Below are 22,065 nucleotides of genomic sequence, written 5' to 3'. Positions count from 1 at the left end.
TGAATTCTATATGCTCTTGTGGTTTGCTCTGTTTGACAATTGTTAGGGAAGATTGGTAATTAGATGGATTTGATTGGTTGATTTTGAAGCATGTTTATTTGATTTACCCTGGATCGTTTGTGCTTGATTTTTTTTACTTTTGGGGTGAAGCATATTTATTGATTCATTGATGAGATCTTTGCTTAGGGACAAGCTAAGGTTTGGCTTGGGGGAGTTTGATGTGTCTATTTTATATAGTATTTCACCCCCGTCCCTTGGTCATAATTGATAGTGTTTTTGGCTCTTTAGAGCCACTTTTATTACTAATTGTTGTTTTCTAGTGTTTTCGTAGATTTGGTTGACTTTTGCAGGGAATTACACTTTTGGAGTATTTTCCCGAGATATTTTGGAGCAATCACGAGTATTGGAGAAGCACAACCAGATTTTATAGCCCAGGGCCGATTAGAGCCATCGAACCGGTGATTAAGGGCTCGATATAGGTGATACCAGGGCATTTGGACCGAGTATTCAAGACCGGAAGAGGAAACCTAGATTGGCCCGAAGAATTGGGGCCCAATCGTAGTCCAAATAGTGGCCCAAGTGAGCCGCCTGACCAAAGAGGCTGGCGCCTGGAGGCGCGCCCGGCCGGGCTGGAGAAGCTAAGGTTGGCGCCCGGTGACGCGCCCGGCCGGGCGCGAGATTAGTATTGAGGAAGAAAAAAGGCGCGCCCGATCGGGCGGTGCCTCACCCGATCGGGCGCGTGTATTTATTAGGAGACGATTAGCGTCGTTTTAGTTTGTTTTAGTTTAGGATTTGTACGGAGTATAAATGCTCCTCCGTAATACGATTTTAGTCTCTTGTCTCTCTCTCTCTCTTTTTCTTTCTTTACTCTCTTAATTGTTTTCTCAGTTTTCTTTCTTTTAAACCTTTGTTCTTAATATACTATTAATTCAAGATTTATTTTGGTAACGATTTCTCTTCTCTTAATCTTAGTAGTTTATTTTATTCCTTTAATCATGTCTTGCTTTATTGCTTTGATTAGTTTAGTTTCTATTATGTGTGAGTATCTTTCTTTCTAGGGTTTATGGGGATCCATAAATAATATGAAGGGGTAATTTATTGTTGTTAATTATCAATGCTAGATTAATTTCCTATTGATTGGTTTAATGCTCTGTGACTAGATTTGCGCAGATCTTTTATGCATGAGTTTAACAATATTGATTTGAGATTTGACAGATGAGAATTGATGTTTAGGTCTAGTTTCAATAGGCAGGTTAATTTATAAATGGTTAGGTCGAGATTCGAAAGATGAGATTTAATACCGGTAAATTAATTGTGTGATTATAATACGTAGCGAAAGCTCTTTATAATTCGATTAATATATGCATTGATGAATGATTATTATATTCTACCCTGGAATATTATTTATTGGTGAACCTATGCCCTAGATCCTTTTATATATTATTTTCTCCTTATTCCTGATCACTGTAGTTTAGTTCATTATTCAATTATAAATATTGGTTACTTCATAATCTAGATTATATTAGTTAATTAGGAATAGAAAGATCCGTTTCTCTGTGGATTCGACCCTACTTCCCTATCTACATTAGTTAGAGGATTTAGAAATTACTTTTGATTTGGGGATACGACTTTACCTTGTCAGAGACCTCAGCCTCAACAACTACAACAGCAGGAATAGGAAGCACCTCAGCAATAGGAACTACCTCAAGTGGTGGTTTATCAACGACCGTACCAATAGGGACCACTTCCTGAGGCTTCTCCTCCTCATCGCTCACATACTCAGCCAGTTTTGCACCACGCATCCTCCTCCTTGCAATAACTGAAGCACAACGAACGGGTTTCATGTTTCCCGTTCCTCGCTGCGGCTTATAGGTTACACGCCCAGATCGGTGCTTAGATCCAGCTAATTCAAGGGTCTCATGGAAAAGAAGATTGAGTTCTTTGTCCTTTGAAGTAGACATACTGGGACTCAAGAACAAGAAGAACAGAACTGAAGAATGAAGGAAGGAGAAAACCCTGATCGCAAGGAGAGAGACAGAGTAAGAGAGAAAGAGAGAGAGAGGAGATCTTAAACGGCGAAGAGTGAGGAGTGAGAAAAAGATGAACTAGGGTTTTGGAGGGGTAATATATTCTGGAGAATTCTCCAGAATAAATGCACTCAACCATATTCATCTGATGAATTGAATGTTGTAGCATTCAATTGAGTTGGTTGGGATGATGGTGAATTTAAATAGTTGGGGTTTTTTTTGGTGGGAATGATTAATCTAATTACTCAGTTAGGTAGTGTAATTATATTAGGTTAGTAGTATAATAAGGTTGGTTTAAAAAATAGTAAGGGTAGAATTATTTTATTCCCTATAAAAAGTTACTAAATAAGGAAAAAAATGGGAAAGTTGCAAGTAATGTGGACCGGCCCAAAAAGGAAATAGTGGCAACTAATTTGGACAGAAGGTAGTAATAGATTTATTTTATTCCCTTTTTATTTCTTTTATTTAATTGTTATTTTATTTACTTTATGGGAATTTATTAAGCTTTGTATTTAAAGACCCATTTATGGGTTATGGCCTTATGGGGGGGGGGGGGTCTGTTTGGTATTTCGTGGGTTAGTTTGTTTTTCCTTTTTATTTTCTTTTTATTTTTTTAGTTTTGTTATTTAATTATTTAAATTAGTTTTATTTTTCTTTTATTTTATTATCTTGTAATATTAATACCCTTTGGGGGTTTAATACTCTCAAAACAATTATTCACCTTAGATTAGTTTTTAGCCTCTTTTATTTTATCTTTCTTAGGGTTAGATTAGGGTTCTTTCTCTCTAGTTTAGGAGTAGTTTTAAAGAGAGAAAGCTTGGATTTTTCATGGAGTTTCGAGAGGTTAAAGAAGAAATTTGTGAATTTTCTTCTCATATATTAAATGAGTCTTCCTAACTTTCTCTCATCTTTATTGCTTTCCTTTATTTCTTGTTTTTGTTTAATTGTTTATTGATTAGAGTTGTTTATTAGTTTAACAATTTAATTTTAGCTTTAATTCTAATTTTACTTTGTTTTTCATGTTCTTCTTTATCATGTTAGCTGATCGAGGTAAAGTAGGTCGTTGAACCTACTACCCTAATCAAAATAATTATTTATAAACCTAGACCTTGAATAAACTAGTAAGTGGAAAGTAAGGGTCGAACCCAAAAGGAAGCACACTAGTTAAACACCAAATTCACTAAAGCAAGAATAAACGAGAGAATATTTTTTTGTTGGTTTCTTTGATTAAGGACACTAAAGCAATAAAGAAAGAAAAAAAGGATTAAACCAAAGATAAACAACGCTAGGGGTACGGGGGTGTCAAACATGATCAAACAAAGATGGACAACGATAATTATCATGAAGAACATGCCATAGAATGCTAAGCTCTACTCAAACAACTCACTTTCATGCAATTGTTTAAGCAAATCAATGAATTAAGTCTTGGCCTAATTAAGATCACTTTCATGCATCCAATTAGTCACTAATCATGGCTAGAGATTAAGAGTGCACAATACATAAAACTCTAATTAAACAATTCCTTTTCATGCAATCCTTAAAGTAAAGGTGATCTGAATCTAATTCAAGTTACTCTCATGCATCTAAATTATGGAATATCAAATAATGTGGTACATCTCAAGATATCAAAAATCATACATTCATCAATTTATGGCATGAGTTCAATCAAATCATCATCAATCATCAATATTAACACATTTTTTCACCCCTTCCCCTAGCTAAAAACTTAGCCTAGGGAAGAGAATAACTAATTATCATAGCAAAACTAAACAAGAATTCAAACTAAAGAGATAGATAAAAATAAACAATAACAAAGCAAATAAATCAAACTAAAAGAAAGGATTAGAGATTACTAAAGAGGAACTTAATTAAAGATGAAAGCTTGAAACTTTTGCTTTGGATTGAAATAACCTTGACCAAGTGTTGAATACAATGAAGGAACTTGAAGAATAAACTACATTCTTTCTCTAAAATACTAGATCTAATGTTGATTGAAAATAAGATGATTACAAAATTCAATAAGAGGGCTATTATATGCATCTAACCGGAAATAAAAACCCAAGGAGAGGCATCTCTCACATTACAGCGCCCTCTCATGAAAGGGTACGACTATGTCTAGCCCAGAAGGCAGCACCCGCGGGTCGAAGATGGAGAGGCCTCTTCAGCCGAGGAGAGGTCGCGGCTTGGGAACAAGATAGAAGCCACCCTCAAAGTACCGTGCTCGCGGCCTGTGGTGCCGAGCCTATGGGTCAGTGAGGAGAGACCTCTTTCAAGGCGCGGCTAGGCATCTACTAAAATTTTTAGCATATGCAAACCAGCACACCGCGCTCGTGGTCTATGGTTCCGCGCCCGCGGCTCTTGTATGGCTTCCACCTTCTCCTTGAGCATCTCTTTTCCCTTCATAGCGCAATATGCAACTATAGGCTTCTCCAAAAGGGCTAACAATTTACAAAACAAAGAAGAAAAACTAAGAGAATATAAGAAAAGGGAGAAAAGGAGGGGAAACACGAGAAAGGACAAAATATCACAAAAACGAAAATAAAAAGCTTTTAAAAGGATCAAAGAATTGCAAATGAGGGGAAAATCTTTAGAGAAAGAGGATAAAAGAGTGGCATAAATGCCACTTATCATTAGCCTAGATTTTATTCTATGGAATTGGATGAAGATTATGTTGATGAATTGCATGATTGATTGTGGTTTGTCTAAAATTGATTCTTGATTATTGTGTATGGATGATGCTTATATGGATTAGAATCTTTCTAGCTAATTGATTCTATGTTCTTAATTGTGCTTTCAATCTATTGTGCGAAAGGGAGTTGTTTTAGAGTCTAAATTCCTCCATACCTATGCAAGGTTAGTTGCACGAGAGTGAATTAGCTTAGTAGGATAATTAGCATGCTTAATTGCGCGAGAGTGAGTTGCGTGTGTTGCTTGTTCCTAATTGAGTTCATTTTCATATCATTGGAATGTTGTTGAATGAATTAATGTAACTGGATTCCACTATCCTAGTTTTAAGTAGTGTTTTAGTTGTACCTCTCTCCCTATATCTCGAATATCCTACTAGTCTAATTAACATAAATTAATACACTTAGTCTTCGTGGTTCAGTCGTTCAACCCTATACTTGCCACTAACTAGTTTGGTGTAAGTCTAGGTATTATAAATATTTAATTTGGTTAGGATTACTAGTCCCAATGACCTACTTTACCGCAATCAATATCCTCTTACACTTTACGTGATTTACCAATTTAACATGTGATGAATCCAACCAATCAATCAAGAATAAACATAACAACATTCAATACACACTTCCAATTCATTCTTAATTAATTAGTGAGCACATGCTATTTATTTTAATTAAAGTTCATTGCCTAGTTTTGTGTACAAAATTGCACGATTACTACCTTGATGCATAGAATGCTCTAATAAACTTCCTTAACTTAATCTCAACTTACTTGAGCGATTAATAAATAAACTAACTTCTTGACTCAACACCAATAACAAATGGATGAGAATTAAATTCATAAATCATGCTCAATAATTCTAGTTATAACTCCTTTACGCATACATAAAACTTGCTTATTAATTTTATGCTTTCTTGATACTTGAAAATAATGCATACTTTCATGATTCATACATATTCAACTTGTATCATGCTTCAAATAACATATTCACATGCTTGCGTAATAATTCATGTTCATCCAACATCAATTCCAAGCATATAATCAATCAAACATGCAACTAAATAATCACTTTAATCATATTTTACAATCCTAGCATGATAATACGCATAGACAAATATTCTTGTGCACATACGTACCTTAAATATTGCCTAAAATCGGCCACACTCGCTAGAAATCACCTAGCTCGAAGCTTGCTACAAATAAAAATACATAACTATAATTAATCCACTATTCTCACAAATTTCTAGCAACTATAATACTCTTTAAACCTTAATAATCAACCCAGTTTAATGACATAAAAGCCATAAAACCTTTTCTTTAAATGGGTACTTTAAATCCTGTAAAAAGGATTTAGTTTTCTGACTTAAATAAAGTTCAAGCATACTAATTTAATATAAAACATCACTTTTAGACAAGAAAATCATATTTAAATCATTAAAACCTTTTTCCTTTTTATGTGAAGTTAAACCCTAACTCAATAATTAAAGAGTAGTGTGTATAATTAAATTACAGTATTAAATTGACCGCTTTAAATTCATTAAAACATGTTTAAACCATGAATTAATCAATAACAACAACTTAGCATCCACTACAAGAAAATAGAGTAAATTTTGACGCTTAAGCCTTGACGCTTTTGTAATGGGTCATAATTTTCCTCCGTCCACGAATACGTAATTAATATATTTTGACGTTTTTTAGAGCTAAATACATTGTGACCCTCAAAAGCGTCATCATATCGAATATAGTGAAACGTGTCACCCAACTATCAATAACATAACCCGCTGAAATTAAAATTTCACCCAAATTAAAATTCTAATATCCCGGGATAGTGGGATACTGTACCCACATCCTCACTATCAGCTCCAACATAACCACCTTTTGCTCCCTGCTCTGAATTTTGCCTAAAAACTTTGAATCTTCAAAAAAAAAAAAAAAAAAAAAAAACTAATCCCTAATTCAATTCCTTGATTTCGGTTAGCATATAATCATCTCAACCCACTTCTTACTTACCTCTTTAATTTTTTTAATTTGTATATTTGAAGCGTATGATGTGAATTTCAGATTGATTTAATACTCTTCATAATTTGACAAAAAGGTTCTCTTAATTGAGTTTTGGGGTTAATTTGTATTGTGACTTTGGATTCATCGTTGCTATTATTTGTTGGAATTATCAAGATTCAGCCAAAAGATCTCGTAAGTTTTTTTTTTATTTTTTAATTTTTTCTCAAATTTTTTCTCTAATTATTATGGATGTTGATAGCTGCATGCATGATTATAATAATCTCCAATTATATTTGAACAATTGGTTGAATTAATTGAGTGATTGAATTAGTTTCAGATCACTTCTTGGTTCCTCCCTTTGCCAAGCATATCTATGATGAAGATTTGGGAGTCTCTTCTTCTTCTGGATATATAGCTTCTTGCTAGGTTGGAATTCACTGTTGTGGATGTCTGCTTTTGTTGCTAGTACTAATGATAGGGTTGATATTAGTCTAGTTGTTTTATTTAGCTTTAATTACTATCTAGATTTCTATTTCTGTTTGTATTATAATTATGATAGTAGAAAGTTCTACAGTACCTATCCCTATGATGGTGCTGATAGTCAGATTTGTACTAAGTTATAATACCAATTTTCCTTTCCTAGCTATGTATTTTGGTTTGTTGTTGATTTGGCTGGGAGGAAAATGGCTTTTGTTGTAAGAGATACTTTTAAGGCTTTAAGCCAGTAATATAAGTTCTTCGTTCTGTGTTAAAAAAAAAAACAATTGAGTGATTGAATTGGTTAATTATATTCTAACTTTTTTATTGGTAAAGAATTGGTTACTCATTTGCAATTGTTACTCGAATTATATTTTAACTTTTTTATTGGTAAAGAATTGGAAGTTCTATCCTATGTTATGTTGTGTGTTTGTCTTGATTGGTAGTGTCATAGTATTTTGTTGACTGCCAATTGCAATTTAGCTTTGTGACTGTAGTGTTGTTTGAGCCTGTGGACTGTTTGAGAATTTATATAGTGTTAGTGTGAACTCTCTGTCTAGTTTTGTCGTGATCTGTTTGATGGGCCGTATTGAGAATGAATTTTTATGTACTTTTGTAAGGAAAGACTCATATCAATGTCTATGGTAATGATTGTCCCTCCATCAAGACCCCAAGTATATAATCGTCATCATAAATTTTTCTCATCATTCATGACCAACTAGGATGTTTTAAGACTCTCATTTGCTGCCTTTCTAGGCTTTTTTTTACGTCTCCGGTTCCGGTTTTGGCTTCGAGTTGTTTGTTGTATTCTTCAAGCTCTTTCTTGTATTCTACCATGCTCTCAGCTGCCTTCTCATTCCACATCTTTTTCTCTTCTTCACATAGATCTTGTGATAACCACATAATAATTAATCATCAATTTGTTAAGTTACCGATTAAAAAGTATGCATTTTTTCATGTAAATTACATATGTTATGAATTTTTCATGTCCATTCACACATGTTATGTTGTAAGAACTGAACATGTGAAAATTTACCTTCCATTTCAAAGAAATAAGTGCATTGATGGCAGAGAGTTAGTTTCAAACTGCTCCTTAGTTAGATTTTCCTTCTCTTAAACCATATTTAACATCAAATCTCAAAGCTAGTTTTCTTCTCTTAATCTTCAACAACGCGAGCTCGAAAAATTATTCAACTGAGCAGAAAGAAAGAAGATGGAGGCCTTTTAAGCTTGTTTGGATCAGTGACTTTCTCTTCCTTGTTCTTCTTCTTGATCTCCTTAGTTTTATACAATCATAAACCGGAATTAAACAAAACCCTCAAAGCTATAGTAATTTACCTTGATGATGTTCTCAGCCTTTTCTTTCTTCTTTAGCAACTGTAAAGCTTCAAATTTCTGAATTTTCATGAATTTATCCTCCTCTTTTTTCAAGCTAGCACATGGAAAGATAAGTGAATTCAATCCTTAGTTAAATAAACCAAGGAATAACTAAGTAACAAGTGTCACATGGTTAGGTGAGGACCACTTCCTCACTGGCTCCCCAAGGCAACTCACATGCATTGTGAGCTAAACATGTGTCACCCAACCTTGAGCCCCAAATTGGGTTCGGTTGGGCCACTACATTTTGGCCCGTGTTCATGATCATCCACCCTGGTCTACGGGGGCCATGCCACATGGCGCGCTGCCAACGTGGCACGCTGCCACTTGGCGGCTGCTAACGTGGTTGCTGCCACGTGCGCTGCCACGTGGCACACTATTATTTGGCGCGCTTCCCCAGTCTTTCGCGTGACTAGGGTTTTAATAGTTACTTGAAGCCTTTTCCCGTCTTGCAAATTCCTAAATTTTGGCTTCACTTTCGATGCTCGGATTCGATACTCCAAGCTCGAAATTCCGACATCTAAATATTTATTACTTGGGTGACTCATTAATTCCTTCCGAATTAATTTGTCGCATCGGTTTGTTAGTTTGACCTCATTGACCTCATTGAATAATTAGCTTTCTAATAATTCCGAATCCTCTATCGGAATAATACACTTGTTCGAAGGCGAAATAATAAGGCAACAAAAAATTCAACAAAGTATAAAACAATATGAATAGATTAAAGTGTGAATAATCTCACAATAATTAACTTACATATTAATTAGAATGAATTAAGGCATTACCACAAAATCAAGTTCCAAAATTCACTAAAAAAAACTCAGCAAAACAAAATAACAAAAAAATTGCAGTTTAAATTATGGTACAACTAAATAAAATCTACAATACTTAAGACATTGCACATCATACCTGATTTTTGAGCAAAAACCCAAAAATTAACCTAATTAGAAAAAGATCTATTTAACATGGAGCTAATTTGAAGACAACATATAATTAAGTTCTTTATCGATGAATTTCCGAGATTAGAAGCAAAGTTATGTAGGAAGAATCATAGATGAGAATCGCAATTCAACCAAAATCGTTCAGGAGAAGAAATTATAAAAACAAATTCGCAGGAAGACAGAGATTATGAAGGAGGAGAGAGAAAATGTAATGAAGAGAGAGAAACTAGAGTTCAGTCATACTTTTTGTCCCAAGTAGAGTTTAAGGGATAATTAGTATGAATCATAAGTTTACCCACTAGTACTAGAAATGAGTTCGGGAGCGAGGGTACTAGGAAAATGTTTTTTTTTTTTTACAAGAATCGCAATCCTAGCCCTAGTGCGACCTCCACTAGCTCTCCCTAATTTCATTACCAAACAATATATGCAACGTGATACCTAAAACAAAGTTAGCTGATTTTATTTACAAGCAAGAATCACAAAAGAATACATTGCAACGAATTTTATTATTCTTTTTTGTTCAAAATTCGTGAAAGGAACAAGAAATAAATAAACAATATTCGCCTTGACTAGGTAGTCAAATGGTGAGATAAGGAGGATTCGTGTGGTGGTGAGCTGGTAGGGTTTTGGGCGTGATTGGTGGGGTCTTTGATGTTTGATGATAGTGGGCTGTTGAGGGTGGGTTTTTGTAGTGGTGGGTTTTGGGGGTGGTGGGGTGGTTTTGGTGGTGGTGATATATGGTGGGTTTTTGGGGTGGTGGGGCATAATTTAAATGGAAGAATTTATCCTCTAAAAAAGGAAAGGGTGATTTATGGTGGATTATTAATAATCACCAATATCTCTCTCCTCACTGAATCACATACTTTTTATTTTACTAATCAACTCTGAAGATTTTTCACCTAGGATTATGAATTTTTCACTTTGATGCATCTAAAAAGTAACGAAAGTAGTAGAAAGGATTTTCTTCTCCTACTAAAACTAGGAAGAGTTGACTTTAAAATTTAAATAAGAAAATTGACTTGACTTTGCTTAAAAGTCTTTTAATAAAATATAATCAATCTAAAAACTACACAATTAATAAAAGCAATCCAAAAAAAAAATTTATATATTAGTAAATTAATTTATAAAGTGTATAAAAACATTCGGTATGGTGCTATATATTGGACGTACAATTAATATTTTTCCCATGATATATAAAAAGAAATCAGGAAATGAGCCTCACAAATAGAGTTGTTGATGAAATTCATTTGTGGGGTAATGCTACTCAAACCTTTTTTTTTTGGGTGGTTGTTGTTATTGTTTTTTATATTTTTTTTTGTGTGAGAAAATGTAAAAGTTTTTAGTAGAATGTTTCCAAAAGTCTATATTTAATAGGTAGTTTTAGAATTAAAAAAATCCTTATGGGAAAGATAAATGACTATCAATAGTGCAATTTCAATAAGAATCTCCTTCATACTTAATAACAACCGACAACATTTCTATATGAATTTTATTCTTTTGAATTCTAAGATAAAATTTTCCTGTAAATGAGTCTTTTGTGGCTATATTGTATTCCCTCCATATTTTAGGCACAAAGTATAGGAGGAAAAATATAATACAATAATTTGTTGTTAAAGTGGGGTATAGGTAATACAATTAAAAAAATCTCAAAAGGAAATAGTGGGTATAGTGGGGAGGAGACAGAACCTAAAAATATAAAAATAAATGTGGGGACAACTAGTGAGGAGGAAAATAATAATATTTTTATATATTTTCATAAGTACAAATTGAGCAATATTTAAAATGCGACCGATAATGGAAAGTGGACCCCTTATTAAAATACAGAGGGAGAAATTGGAATTGTAATAACTCAAATTATTTCCAAATTTAATATATATATTTAATCAAATTTTAACAATTATGTACTCATCGCACAAGAAATCAAACAATCTCTTTGAAGTAAATTATTGTTACAATAAAACACCCTAAAAATCAATGCATATGATCATGTGAAACACCCATACTACAAAATCGAGGCTATAATAATGGAAATCATAAACAAAATAATCTTAATGTATAAGTATTACATAATTTAAATCTCCCCCGTAATTTTGTTCAATAGGAAAATTTAAACAATTTCCAAAAAAATAAAAAAAATTAAATAAATAAAAAATAAATAAATAAATAAATAAAAACTATTTTTAATTAACTATGTAATAGCTATATTACAAACTTAGTTGTATTAAAGCTTATACATCTACTTGATTATAAAGCACGCATCATTCATTATACAGATGCTTTTATAGATTTCTCTAGCATTGTTAATATAAATCTATTTTACACTTTTTGTCATGAAATTATAAAATTTCACAATTTGGGAGGTGGAAGTAGCCATTTGCCTGCATCTATGTACTCCAAACTGATAAAGGTTGTAGCTTCTACAGCTGTCAACTTCTTAGTAAATGGAGCTCTTTTAGCAAGTGATGCGCCTGGACCCGTGTTCATATACTCTGCAAAGTAAATTGTCCTACACACAAAATATTAAAAACTTACTCCATCATTAGATCACTTGTCAAACTGATTTAAAGTGTATAATTTGAGAAAAAAATGAAACATGAAATGGTTAATTTACTTTTGTGCTTGTGGCTTGTTATTGTCGGACCAGCCCTCGGGTTTAATAACATCACTAATGGTACAATAAGAGTATATAGCTCGAGCTGCTTCAAACCATACTCTGCCTAAGACTGCATGACCACCTGTTCCAGTAACTGGACAATGGACAAATGAGTATCCACCCTCTTCACTTGGATTTTTCCTTGCATGAGCTACAATCATTGCTTCATTATCACCCGACAGAACATGCAACTCGGTATTCTGTACATGATACTTTTTTATTAGTTTGTGATCAAGCACATTAATAAATTATAATAAACTTATAAAACTGAATATATGTTATTAGTTAAAGCATGCAAAAAATTTGTTATACCAAATATAAAGATCTAGCTGCGCCAAAGATAAAATCAACAGTTCCTTCAATATAACAATCTTTGAAGAAATGTTTGCCTTTATCATCACAAACTGTATCTTGAAATCCTGTAAATTTACAATCATAAAATGCAGCTTTATCACCAGATATTCTCAACGCTACAGCTTGCTCGCCCTTCTTCTTTCCATTCGGCCTTGGAGCAGAGTTCTACAATAACAATTTTGTGAACAATAAGTTGGTTTTCCTCGAATAACTTAGAATTTTACTTATATGTCAAATAATGGTAAAATTACTTCCCATAAATTCCATATAATATATTATATTATAATTAATGTTCGAATATTTAATTATAATCAAAATTAAATTAAATATTTATATATATTTTTAATTTTTAGATTATTAGTTCGAGATAACAATAAAATATAATGAATAAATAAATAAACAAAGTAATACTCCGTATAAATATAATAAATAAAAAAAGGGATGAAGAATAAGAGTTGCATACCGAAACAATAATGTTTTTAGCAACAAAGTAATCAGACTCTACAATCAATGTTGCACTGTCTACAGTCCCATACTCAGCAGCTGTTCCAGCAAAAGTTATTGTTGGTCTATTCTTGGGATCTATCCCGTAAAATGTTACAAATGACTTAAATCTTTCAACTTTTACTTTCTCCCTGTATTCACCGGGACCAATTTTTATGATAACACGTTTAGTATTCCCTATTTTAACATGCTTTACAGCATCAGATATTGTTTTAAATTTTCCCTTTCCATCTTGGCTAACTTCAATGATTTCGACCCTAGTGTTTTCGGCTTCCATTAAACTAGGATCTAGTGTTCCATTTATTTGGCTGCCAAAAAACATAAAATGAAATAGAAAAGTTATAATGGAGCTATGACTCACTTTTATGTAATTATAAAGCATAAATGCATAGAAAGATATTTATACATTTAATAAAGTAATAATATAAAATTCTCAAGTTTATAAAAATGAAATAAATAATTAAAGTCTTCGTATAGGGTCTTCTTTGGAATATACTTCACTCTATTAATTATTTCTCTTATTTAATTATTAACTAATGATATATAATTATCAGTCTTGACTTAAAGAAATAAATGTTACTTTAGAATATTGCACCATAACAAAATATGTAACAACGCCAAAGTTATAGAATACACGGACAAACTAGTTAATACTATTGCCAAGAAATTTATGAGTATACAAAGACATTTTGACTAAAACTATTGAACGTTAATAATTATTTACATAATTATTTTTTTTTTATTTTTTTTTGTGTCAAAAAAAAAAATTATGTAAATAAGAATAAAATCAATTATTCTTTACTGGTAGTTTGTATACCTCATTGGTTTGATTACATTTTGAAACCATGTATTTATTTCGCCTTTATTTGCTGGAATCTGTGTTTGTGCAGTACATGTAATTGCTAAGCTAATAAGAAGTAAACTTGCAGAAATAATGCAAACTTGTCTTGCCATTTTTATTTATTTATTTTTTCTTTTTTCTCTACCTTATTCCTTTAAACAAAAGTTGCCTTTTATATAAGATGAAGATAGAGAAAACCAAATTGAGCAAAAAATGGTTCTTCACCAAAAAAAATGGGGCTATGAAAGAAGCATTAAAATTAGGAGGTGTATTCCTTAAAATAAACACGCTTCTCATTATTAAGAAGGATGTTAATAACTCAGATTGATTGAAATATAGGAAAGTAGTTTAACTAATATAATCCTTAAAAATAATTAGAATTTTTTATTATTTTTAGCCAACCCCTACCTCTTAAACTATTTTCTTTTTAATTTACTTAGTATCTTAATTTTTTTAATCTAAAATTTCAATATATTACAATAAATTAAAATAACTTGGTTACAAGTGGTGTAAAACATTTTTTTTAGGTCGTTGAGATGTGGGTAACCTTTTACTAACTTTAATAGCTTTTAACATGCTTTGTAGAAGTTATAACCTATTATGATTTTATTTAGGAAAATTTGTAATTATTAATCCTAACTCTGGGAGATTTCTTTTCATTAATCCCATTTATCGATTATTTTTAAATAATCCAAACTTTGGGGGGCGTCTTCTTTTATCAGGCCAAAACCGGTCAATGAAAGTCAATCACCTGTTATACTAGGTTATTGGACACGTGTCAACACTTAATTTGTCAAAAAAAAAAAAATCAAAGTTTAAAAAAAAAAATCAAAAAAAGAAAAAAAAAACCTCCCTTCCCACGCAGCCCCACCACCTCCTCCCTAGCAGCCACCCAAAACCACCATCTCTCTCCCGAACCCCACCGAAAACCACCGAAAACCACCAAACCCCACCGAAAACCCCCACGCAACCACTGAAAGCCCCCACGTAACCACTGAAAGCCCAAGTTCTTAGCCCCCGAAACCCCAAAACCCAGCCACCGAAAACGAGAAACAGAGGGAAGGGAAATCAGCGGCGAAAACGAGAAACAGAGGGAGGGGGAGGGGGAATCAGCGGCGAAAGGGGGAGGAGGAATCCGCGGCAAAAGGGGGTCGAGGTTTGCGCGAGATGGTTGTAATGGGGGTCGGGGAATCGTGTTGCTGGTGGTAATGGGGGTCGACGTTCGCGCGAGATGGTGGTTGAATTGTACGTGTTGCGATTGGTGCGGGTGGTGGTTTTGGGTGGTTGTTGCGATTTTGGTGGGTGGTTGAGGGGTATTGGCTGGTGACCGTGGTTGGTGGTTGAGGGGTATTGGCTGGGTTTTTTTTTTTTTTTTTTTTTCTTTTTTTTTTGTTTTTTTGTTTTAAATTTCTAATTTTTTTTACCAATGAAATTGCGACATGTGGCATTTAAGGAAAAAAATAAAAAAAACTTGTTAAACAGGTCACCGGTCATTTGACCTGATAAAAGAAGACGCCCCCCAAAGTTGGGATTATTTAAAAATAATCGAAAGTTGGGATTAATGAAAAGAAATCGCCCAAAGTTGGGATTAATAATTACAAATTTCCTTTTATTTATTGTAAATTAAAGATTTTTTTCAAGAAATAATTTTTAAAAGGGTAATTTACCTTTATACATATAAGCTAAAGGAGGTTAGACAACATAATAAAAATTAAGACAATAATAGCTACTTTTAATATAAAGCAAGGAATCCAACTTGAAGACATTAAAAAATGTAGTGGTCATTTACTATTGGATGGAGCTAGACACTCAAGGGAGGATTAAGGTAATGACTGCTAAGGACAATTTAATTCACCCGAAGATCATAAGCAAACTTCTAAGGGAGCATGAATTTGTAGTAGAATTCTCGAAACGTAAGAGACTACCCAAATATATATACTTCCTCCGTTTCTATTTAATAAACGCGTTTGATTTAGGCACATATATTAAGGAGAGGAGAGAGAGTGAGAGAGAATGAAAAAGAAAGTGGGGTAGCTTGTAAATGTAAGGTAAAAAAATTACCCTAAATGGAAACATGTCTACTAAAAATAACATCCTAAAAAAGAATACGTGTCAACTAAAATGAAAAGGAGGTAGTATTAGTTAGTAGTTCGATTTACTTTTTTTTTTCCAACCAACAATGGTTAGGCTTTTCTCATATATTTCGCAAGTTATAAAACCCTATTTCAAAGGAGATGGAATAAGTATGCAGAAATAATATCACCAAATTTAATGTACCTAATTACATATAACCTTTGATATTTGTTACTAACTATTCGTTATTAACATGTCAATGGACTAAAAGTTTATTTAGAAATGTGTTTTTTTCTTTTGTGTCTAAATTTATTTTGTGTCTTTTTCTTATGGTGACCTTTGAAAATTTGTTTCTCTAGTGAATAGTCATCAAAGCTAGATAGTTAGAGTGGATAGTGAGAATAGGTTATGCAAGTTAAAGTAGATTAAATGTTTCGATCACTTTTGTTTCCTTTTGATTGTATATATAAATAGCTTAATTTATTTTGTTAATTAAGTTGTATTAGTCAAGACTTTGAATTTCATAACAATTGACATTGTTATCATTTGTGCTTATGGTACTTATAATTTTTTTTAGTTTAGAACTATGTCTCCATACAAATTTAAATTTACATAAATTAAAGGAAAAATTGTCATTAATATTATTACCTTTCAAACATCTTCCATAAATAAGATAACCTTTGGTTTATTTCCGAATAATATGACCTTTTACCCCCATCTTCCATAAATAGGACCATTTACTGGAAACCGGCTAAAACTTTTTGTGGTGGTCAATGTTAACTCTTGACTTTATTATTCCCTCCTAAAGTAGCCTACGTGGCATTAATTACCCAACTACCCAAAGAACCCCCTCTCATTCAATTTTCTCTCTCCTTATTTCTTCCTCTCTGCGAACTCCATTAAAGAAGCTCAACTTCTTTTCTGAGCTCATTCCATTATTCCCACCAACCTAATTGTAATTGAAAAAGGACGAAATTGGGTGCTCTAGAGAACGGTGCAAGCTGAAGTTGAACTCCATTAATTTGGGCTAGAGCAGTAAGCCAAGCTTCAGTCAGTGGTAGGGGCTCAACTTCAGCTGAGTCCAGTGCTGGAAGAGGCCAAGCCAGGGGGAGAGGAATAGGGCAAGGCATGGAAAGAGGTTCAGGGCAAGGCAGGGGAACAACTAGGGGAAGAGGGAGGACTCAGGTATTAAACAGACCCCATCAATTTTGATATGACTAAATGAATTGCCATCTAATCTAACTTAATGCTTCTGTAGTCTCCCATTGGAATTGAAGTTCTGTTCAGCCAAGATGGGACACCATTAACTGAGGTATAACCACTCCTGAATTACTTATGGTTTAGTTATTGTAGTTTAGTATCTTATGTTGTTCTTCTATACAGAGACCTACTACAAGGAGGATGCTCAGAAGTCAAGGTCTTGGAACACAATCAAGCCACACCTCCACTGTTGATAATTGATGATGCAACTTGTTTCTCTTTGTGTAATTAATCAACTTTATGTAATAGTTTAGCAACTTATAGACACATAAAAATGTCTCCCCAAAACCAAACCCGATGATGAACAACCTTTCACCGCCACTATTGGTCGGGTTTATTATTTAATCCCGAAAGTGCTTAAAAAATCGTATTTTATTAAATTCATATTTTTGAACAGTCCATGGATTAGTCTTGATGTTTGGTAAAAGCATAGTTTTAATTTCAGCCCAAACTTATTAATTAATTTTTAGCCCAAACCTTTTTTATTTTATTGTTTTATTATTTATTTTTGGCCCAAACCCTTTATTTATTTTTATTTAATTATTTTCTTATTTTAGCCCGAATAATAAAAAGTCAGAAAAGGCCCGAAATTATCAATCGGCACTTAAAATGCCGGAGGAAATTAGGGTTAAAAATGTATTTAGACGGAAAAACAGGCTGGAATTTCCTGCGCCACGGCAGGTACCTACCGTGTCATGGGAATCCTTCCCGTCTGACGGTGGGATTTCCCGTGACACGGGAGGTCTGCCGTGACACGGGACATTCCGTGTCTTTTCCGCGTAAACCCTTAACGCGTTTTTTATCCCGTTTTCTGAAAAATTCCCGCGTCACACAAAAAACGTACCGTGTCACGGGAAAGTGTACCGTCTGACGGTGGATCAGCTTCCCGTGACACGGTACAGTTTGACCGTGTCACGGGATACTTTTTTAGGGTTTTTATCATTTTAGGGTTCCGTGTGCTCCCTCAGCACATTTTCCCTATAAATACCCCCTCATTTATGATGAACGGGGCACCGAGTAATTCTCTAATTTTATTCTCTCTCTTCTATGTTTTAGCCTAAACACTAGCCTACCCTTTTCACTTCAAAATTCCTTCTTCAAGCACTCAAAGGAGTCCATATTTTACTCGAGGTTATGTCCTTAAACCAAGGCGTGAAAGGTAGAACTGTTTGAGGGTTTGGCCCCAAAATCAACTTTATTTTATTTTATTTTATTTAATTATTGTTTTATTATTTCCTTGAAGTTACTAACTCGTTTATTATTTTGTAGTTGCAAACAAACAGAATCAAAGTAAGGATCATGCTCCTTTTATTTTTATTATTTTTCTAACGATTTTATGTTGTTGGAATTGTGATTAATTTGGTTTTAATATTAATGTTATTCTATTGATCACCATGTTGCATGTTAAAGGGAATATGTAATTGAAAATCACGCCAAATAAGATAATTTGGACAACCGGTTTAGGATCCTTTTAATCTTATTATTAGTTGAAGTGATCACCAATATTTTAGAATTATGTGTGCATTAATATTAAACTAATTTAGTTAAATAATAGTTTGGAGCGAATTGAATTATTGTTTGTATGCCTTTGAGATCATAGGAATGCTTTTCAATATAAGAATCGAGTAGAGGCCAATACGGGCGAATGTGACTCCATGACTCACTTCGTACCATCATCCCCGATCCTCCTTTCTTGGTTCCGAACCATATGGAGTTAGTAATCTCATGGATTATGAATGGGGTGTAACCTTCACGGGTCAATCGTTGTTGCCTATCGTTGTCCCTTATCGTGGTTGCCTTTTATGATCCGTGAACGGTTTACAAGTTCCTTAAAAACTTGTTTGCGGCTCCCTACTTCTCTTGTCCCTAATCGTATATGTCAATTCCCACTTCCTATGAGTGCCAAGCATATTCACCACATGCTTTAACGTAGGCGCACTTCGAACGACGCCTACAATTTGGGGACTCCACTAGGAAGGATTCTTAATTATTTATCAATTTGAGTGATCGGTATTTAATTAAGATGAGTGGATGAGACTTGAAAGATTCTTGAAAAAATATTCCTGTGATTAATTTGGCATTTTTGCATTTGCATAGACGTTTTAACGTCGCATTCAGGTCTGTCCCGTAGGAAAATTGGAAAAATTGGTTGCGCGCGAAGGAAAACAGGGCACCAGTCAGATCTTCCGACTGCCGTGCAACGACAGAATCTGCCGTGTCATGGTACAGTGCACCGTCTGACGGTGCACAGTACCGTGACATTGGAATTTTTGCCGTGTCACGGCAGTCCTAAAATCAGTCCGGTAGCTTATTTTCTTTCCTCACAGTCGACTTCCTTCGATTTTTCCGAAAAAACGTATGTGTTCTACATACGTCTTAGCCCCGGGGGATTTAAGCTCTATCAACCCAAAAACGCTCATGGCAATAAAGGTTCATTCGAGTTATTAAATCCACCCAAACCATGGAGTCGAGTTCGATTTCATCACGAACTCGCGGAGCCGCCCGTTGGCATACACCCTCAAGGGAGGCTGCCTTGCTAACGCGTCCAAACTCTTAACCATGGTACCCTATTGACACCAAATAAACTTGACCATAGTCGAACATAGAACTTGACCTTAGGTTGCGAACTATTCTTTGCATCATTGTGCCTACATGTTTTATGTTTGGTCGTTTTGATCCTAACCTTAACGATCTTTCTTTGTCTATGGTGGATTATTTTATGACTAATGATTGCCAATGGACCGTACTCACTAAGTAATTAGCAAAAAAAAAAAATTTGCCGTGTCACGGTACAGTGCACCGTCTGACGGTGTGCCGTACCGTGGCACGGGAAAGTTCACCGTGTCATGGCAATTTCCACCGTGGCACGGTGGATTTTCCATAAAAAAAAAAAATTGCCGTGTCACGGTACAGTGCACCGTCTGACGGTGTGCCGTACCGTGGCACGGGAAAGTTCACCGTGTCACGGCAATTTCCACCGTGACACGGTGGATTTTCTAAAAAAAAAAAAAAATTGCCGTGTCACGGTACAGTGCACCGTCTGACGGTGTGCCGTACCGTGGCACGGGAAAGTTCACCGTGTCACGGCAGTTTCCACCGTGACACGGTGGATTTTCCCAAAAAAAAAAAAAAAAAAAAAAAAAAAAAAGCGTCAATCAAGTCTTCCGTGTTAATTTGGTCCTCGCGTCAGTCATTTTGGTTATTGTTCACATGTCTAGCCATACGATCATACCATGAGTCTTATGACATCACTTAGTCACTCACGAGTCAAGTATAGTCCACACACTTTCTTTATGTTCCAACTCGAGTCGTGCACCAGGTCGTTTATGATCGTATATTAGGTTCATGCACCCTTTTTTCGTCATAATAAAAAATGAATGGAGTTTTCTCACCTGTTTTCAAATGTCTATTTTTTTCCTTCCTTTCCTATCTTGAGCAATGAGTCAAACAATTAAGTGAATTATTTTATTTCACAGTACTTGGTCAAGGAACAGGGATAGATTAATACGGTTCGAGTCATTACCGCAACAATCTCTCAGATCTAATAGGCATTCAAAGAGAACTTTGCCATCTCCATTACTCATCATCTTTCAATGGCCACTAAAGAAGATATTGAGAACATCAACAAATCCATCGAGGCACTGTCTGCCATGATGCAAACCCTTACTACTAGGGTCACTACCATGGAACAAAACAAGGTCACTGTTTCCACCCTTGACTAACTAAAGGAACAAATGAGTAAGATTTCTGAGGATTTCACTTATGTGGAACGGCCTCCCACTCCTTTGAATGTGAAGGACAGACTCCCTGAAAAGTTCTCCACTGCTGATATTCCAAAGTTCAAGCCTACTGACAATCCAATATTCCATTTGAAGGCATTCTCTTCAACCATGGCTCTTAAGGGATTGGACGTAACACTCTTCCCTACGGTGTTCCCTCTCTCCTTAGAACATGCTTGCCAACAATGGTTTTATTCCTTAGATGTCAAGCATAATGCGACTTGGCAAGATGTCACCGAAAGTTTCATGAATCGTTACAAGTGTAACATTCAAACTAAAACTTCTGAACGTGAACTCTCCATTCTCAAACAGAAAGAGAATGAAGGCTTCACCGCTTACCTGAACAGGTGGAGGGAAACAGCTTCACTCTTGGTAGATCCCCCCAAAGAAAGAGAGATGGTTCACCTCTTTATTCAAAATCTGACTCATAAATATAGGGAACATCTCAAATTTCTTCCACTGAACACTTTCGAAGCTATATACGACATCGGCATCAATATCGAGGATGAGCTAATAAAGACTGCTGGTAGTAACAATAATAACACTTGGAAAAACAAGAAGAACGACCATCCTTCTTCTTCGTCTTCTAAGCACGAAAATACTACCAACAATATAAGCCAAGTTGATCTCAATGAAGTGTTAGCTCTTGATACTCCATTGCCCAAGAAGAAAAGAACTTACACTGCTTTAGGAATGACTTATGATGCGGCCTTTGATCGCCTTTACAGTCAAGGCTTGATCACACCTATCGGGCCATTTCCAGAGCCAAAACCTGAAGAAAGGAGCGCCAAATGGAATCCCAATGCCTATTGCAAGTACCATCAAGGAAGAGGCCACACTACGGAGCAATGTTGGAATTTAAAGGACGTCATTCAAGACTTGATGGATGCAAACAAACTTCCTGTCCCTCCAGGCGGCAAGAAGTAATGAATACAAGGCACACAGATCCTTCGTGCAAGATTTCATGATTTCTTTCTTTATCATTCTTCTCCATTCCCCCATTCATGTCTAGCATAGGTTTTCCACTTTGAATTTTTTTATATGTTTCATGTGTTTCGTTCACCTTTTCCATTAATAAAATGAGCAATTTTCCTTT

The 22,065-nt window shown here is 34.6% G+C and overlaps 1 protein-coding gene and 2 long non-coding RNA genes across 3 annotated transcripts; 2 read left to right on the top strand and 1 right to left on the bottom strand.

Moving 5' to 3' along the window:
* Positions 1 to 6,459: 6,459 nt before the first annotated feature.
* LOC145556020 (uncharacterized) lies at positions 6,460 to 7,474 on the top strand. Its single transcript, XR_014091677.1, has 2 exons — positions 6,460 to 6,902; positions 7,042 to 7,474. It is a non-coding gene; the product is annotated as an uncharacterized LOC145556020 (long non-coding RNA).
* A 4,357-nt stretch (positions 7,475 to 11,831) lies between these two features.
* Positions 11,832 to 13,970, bottom strand: LOC145556019 (pectinesterase 1-like). The gene is made up of 5 exons (XM_081617709.1): positions 13,834 to 13,970; positions 12,976 to 13,324; positions 12,471 to 12,677; positions 12,117 to 12,358; positions 11,832 to 12,011 (listed from the first exon to the last, which is right to left on the bottom strand). Exons 1-5 carry the CDS (start codon positions 13,968 to 13,970, stop codon positions 11,852 to 11,854), a joined length of 1,095 nt encoding a protein of 364 aa, XP_081473835.1. The 3' UTR covers positions 11,832 to 11,851.
* A 2,806-nt stretch (positions 13,971 to 16,776) lies between these two features.
* Positions 16,777 to 17,448, top strand: LOC145556018 (uncharacterized). Its single transcript, XR_014091676.1, has 3 exons — positions 16,777 to 17,115; positions 17,189 to 17,242; positions 17,314 to 17,448. It is a non-coding gene; the product is annotated as an uncharacterized LOC145556018 (long non-coding RNA).
* The last annotated feature ends 4,617 nt before the right edge of the window (positions 17,449 to 22,065 follow it).

Source organism: Chenopodium album, chromosome 8 (assembly GCF_948465745.1).
Source record: "Chenopodium album chromosome 8, dcCheAlbu1.1, whole genome shotgun sequence".
In the NCBI taxonomy this organism is placed as follows: domain Eukaryota; kingdom Viridiplantae; phylum Streptophyta; class Magnoliopsida; order Caryophyllales; family Amaranthaceae; genus Chenopodium; species Chenopodium album.
Note: the sequence above shows the minus strand (reverse complement) of the source record. Positions and strands in the feature narration are given on the sequence as shown.

Excerpts from the sequence above, each read along its gene's own strand:
- LOC145556019 (XM_081617709.1), bottom strand. The coding sequence starts at position 13,970 with ATGGCAAGACAAGTTTGCATTATTTCTGCAAGTTTACTTCTTATTAGC. Across the intron at positions 12,678-12,975 it reads CTAAAAACATTATTGTTTCG|AACTCTGCTCCAAGGCCGAA; the intron begins GTATGCAACTCT and ends TTGTTATTGTAG. Across the intron at positions 12,359-12,470 it reads CAGCTAGATCTTTATATTTG|AATACCGAGTTGCATGTTCT; the intron begins GTATAACAAATT and ends TATCATGTACAG.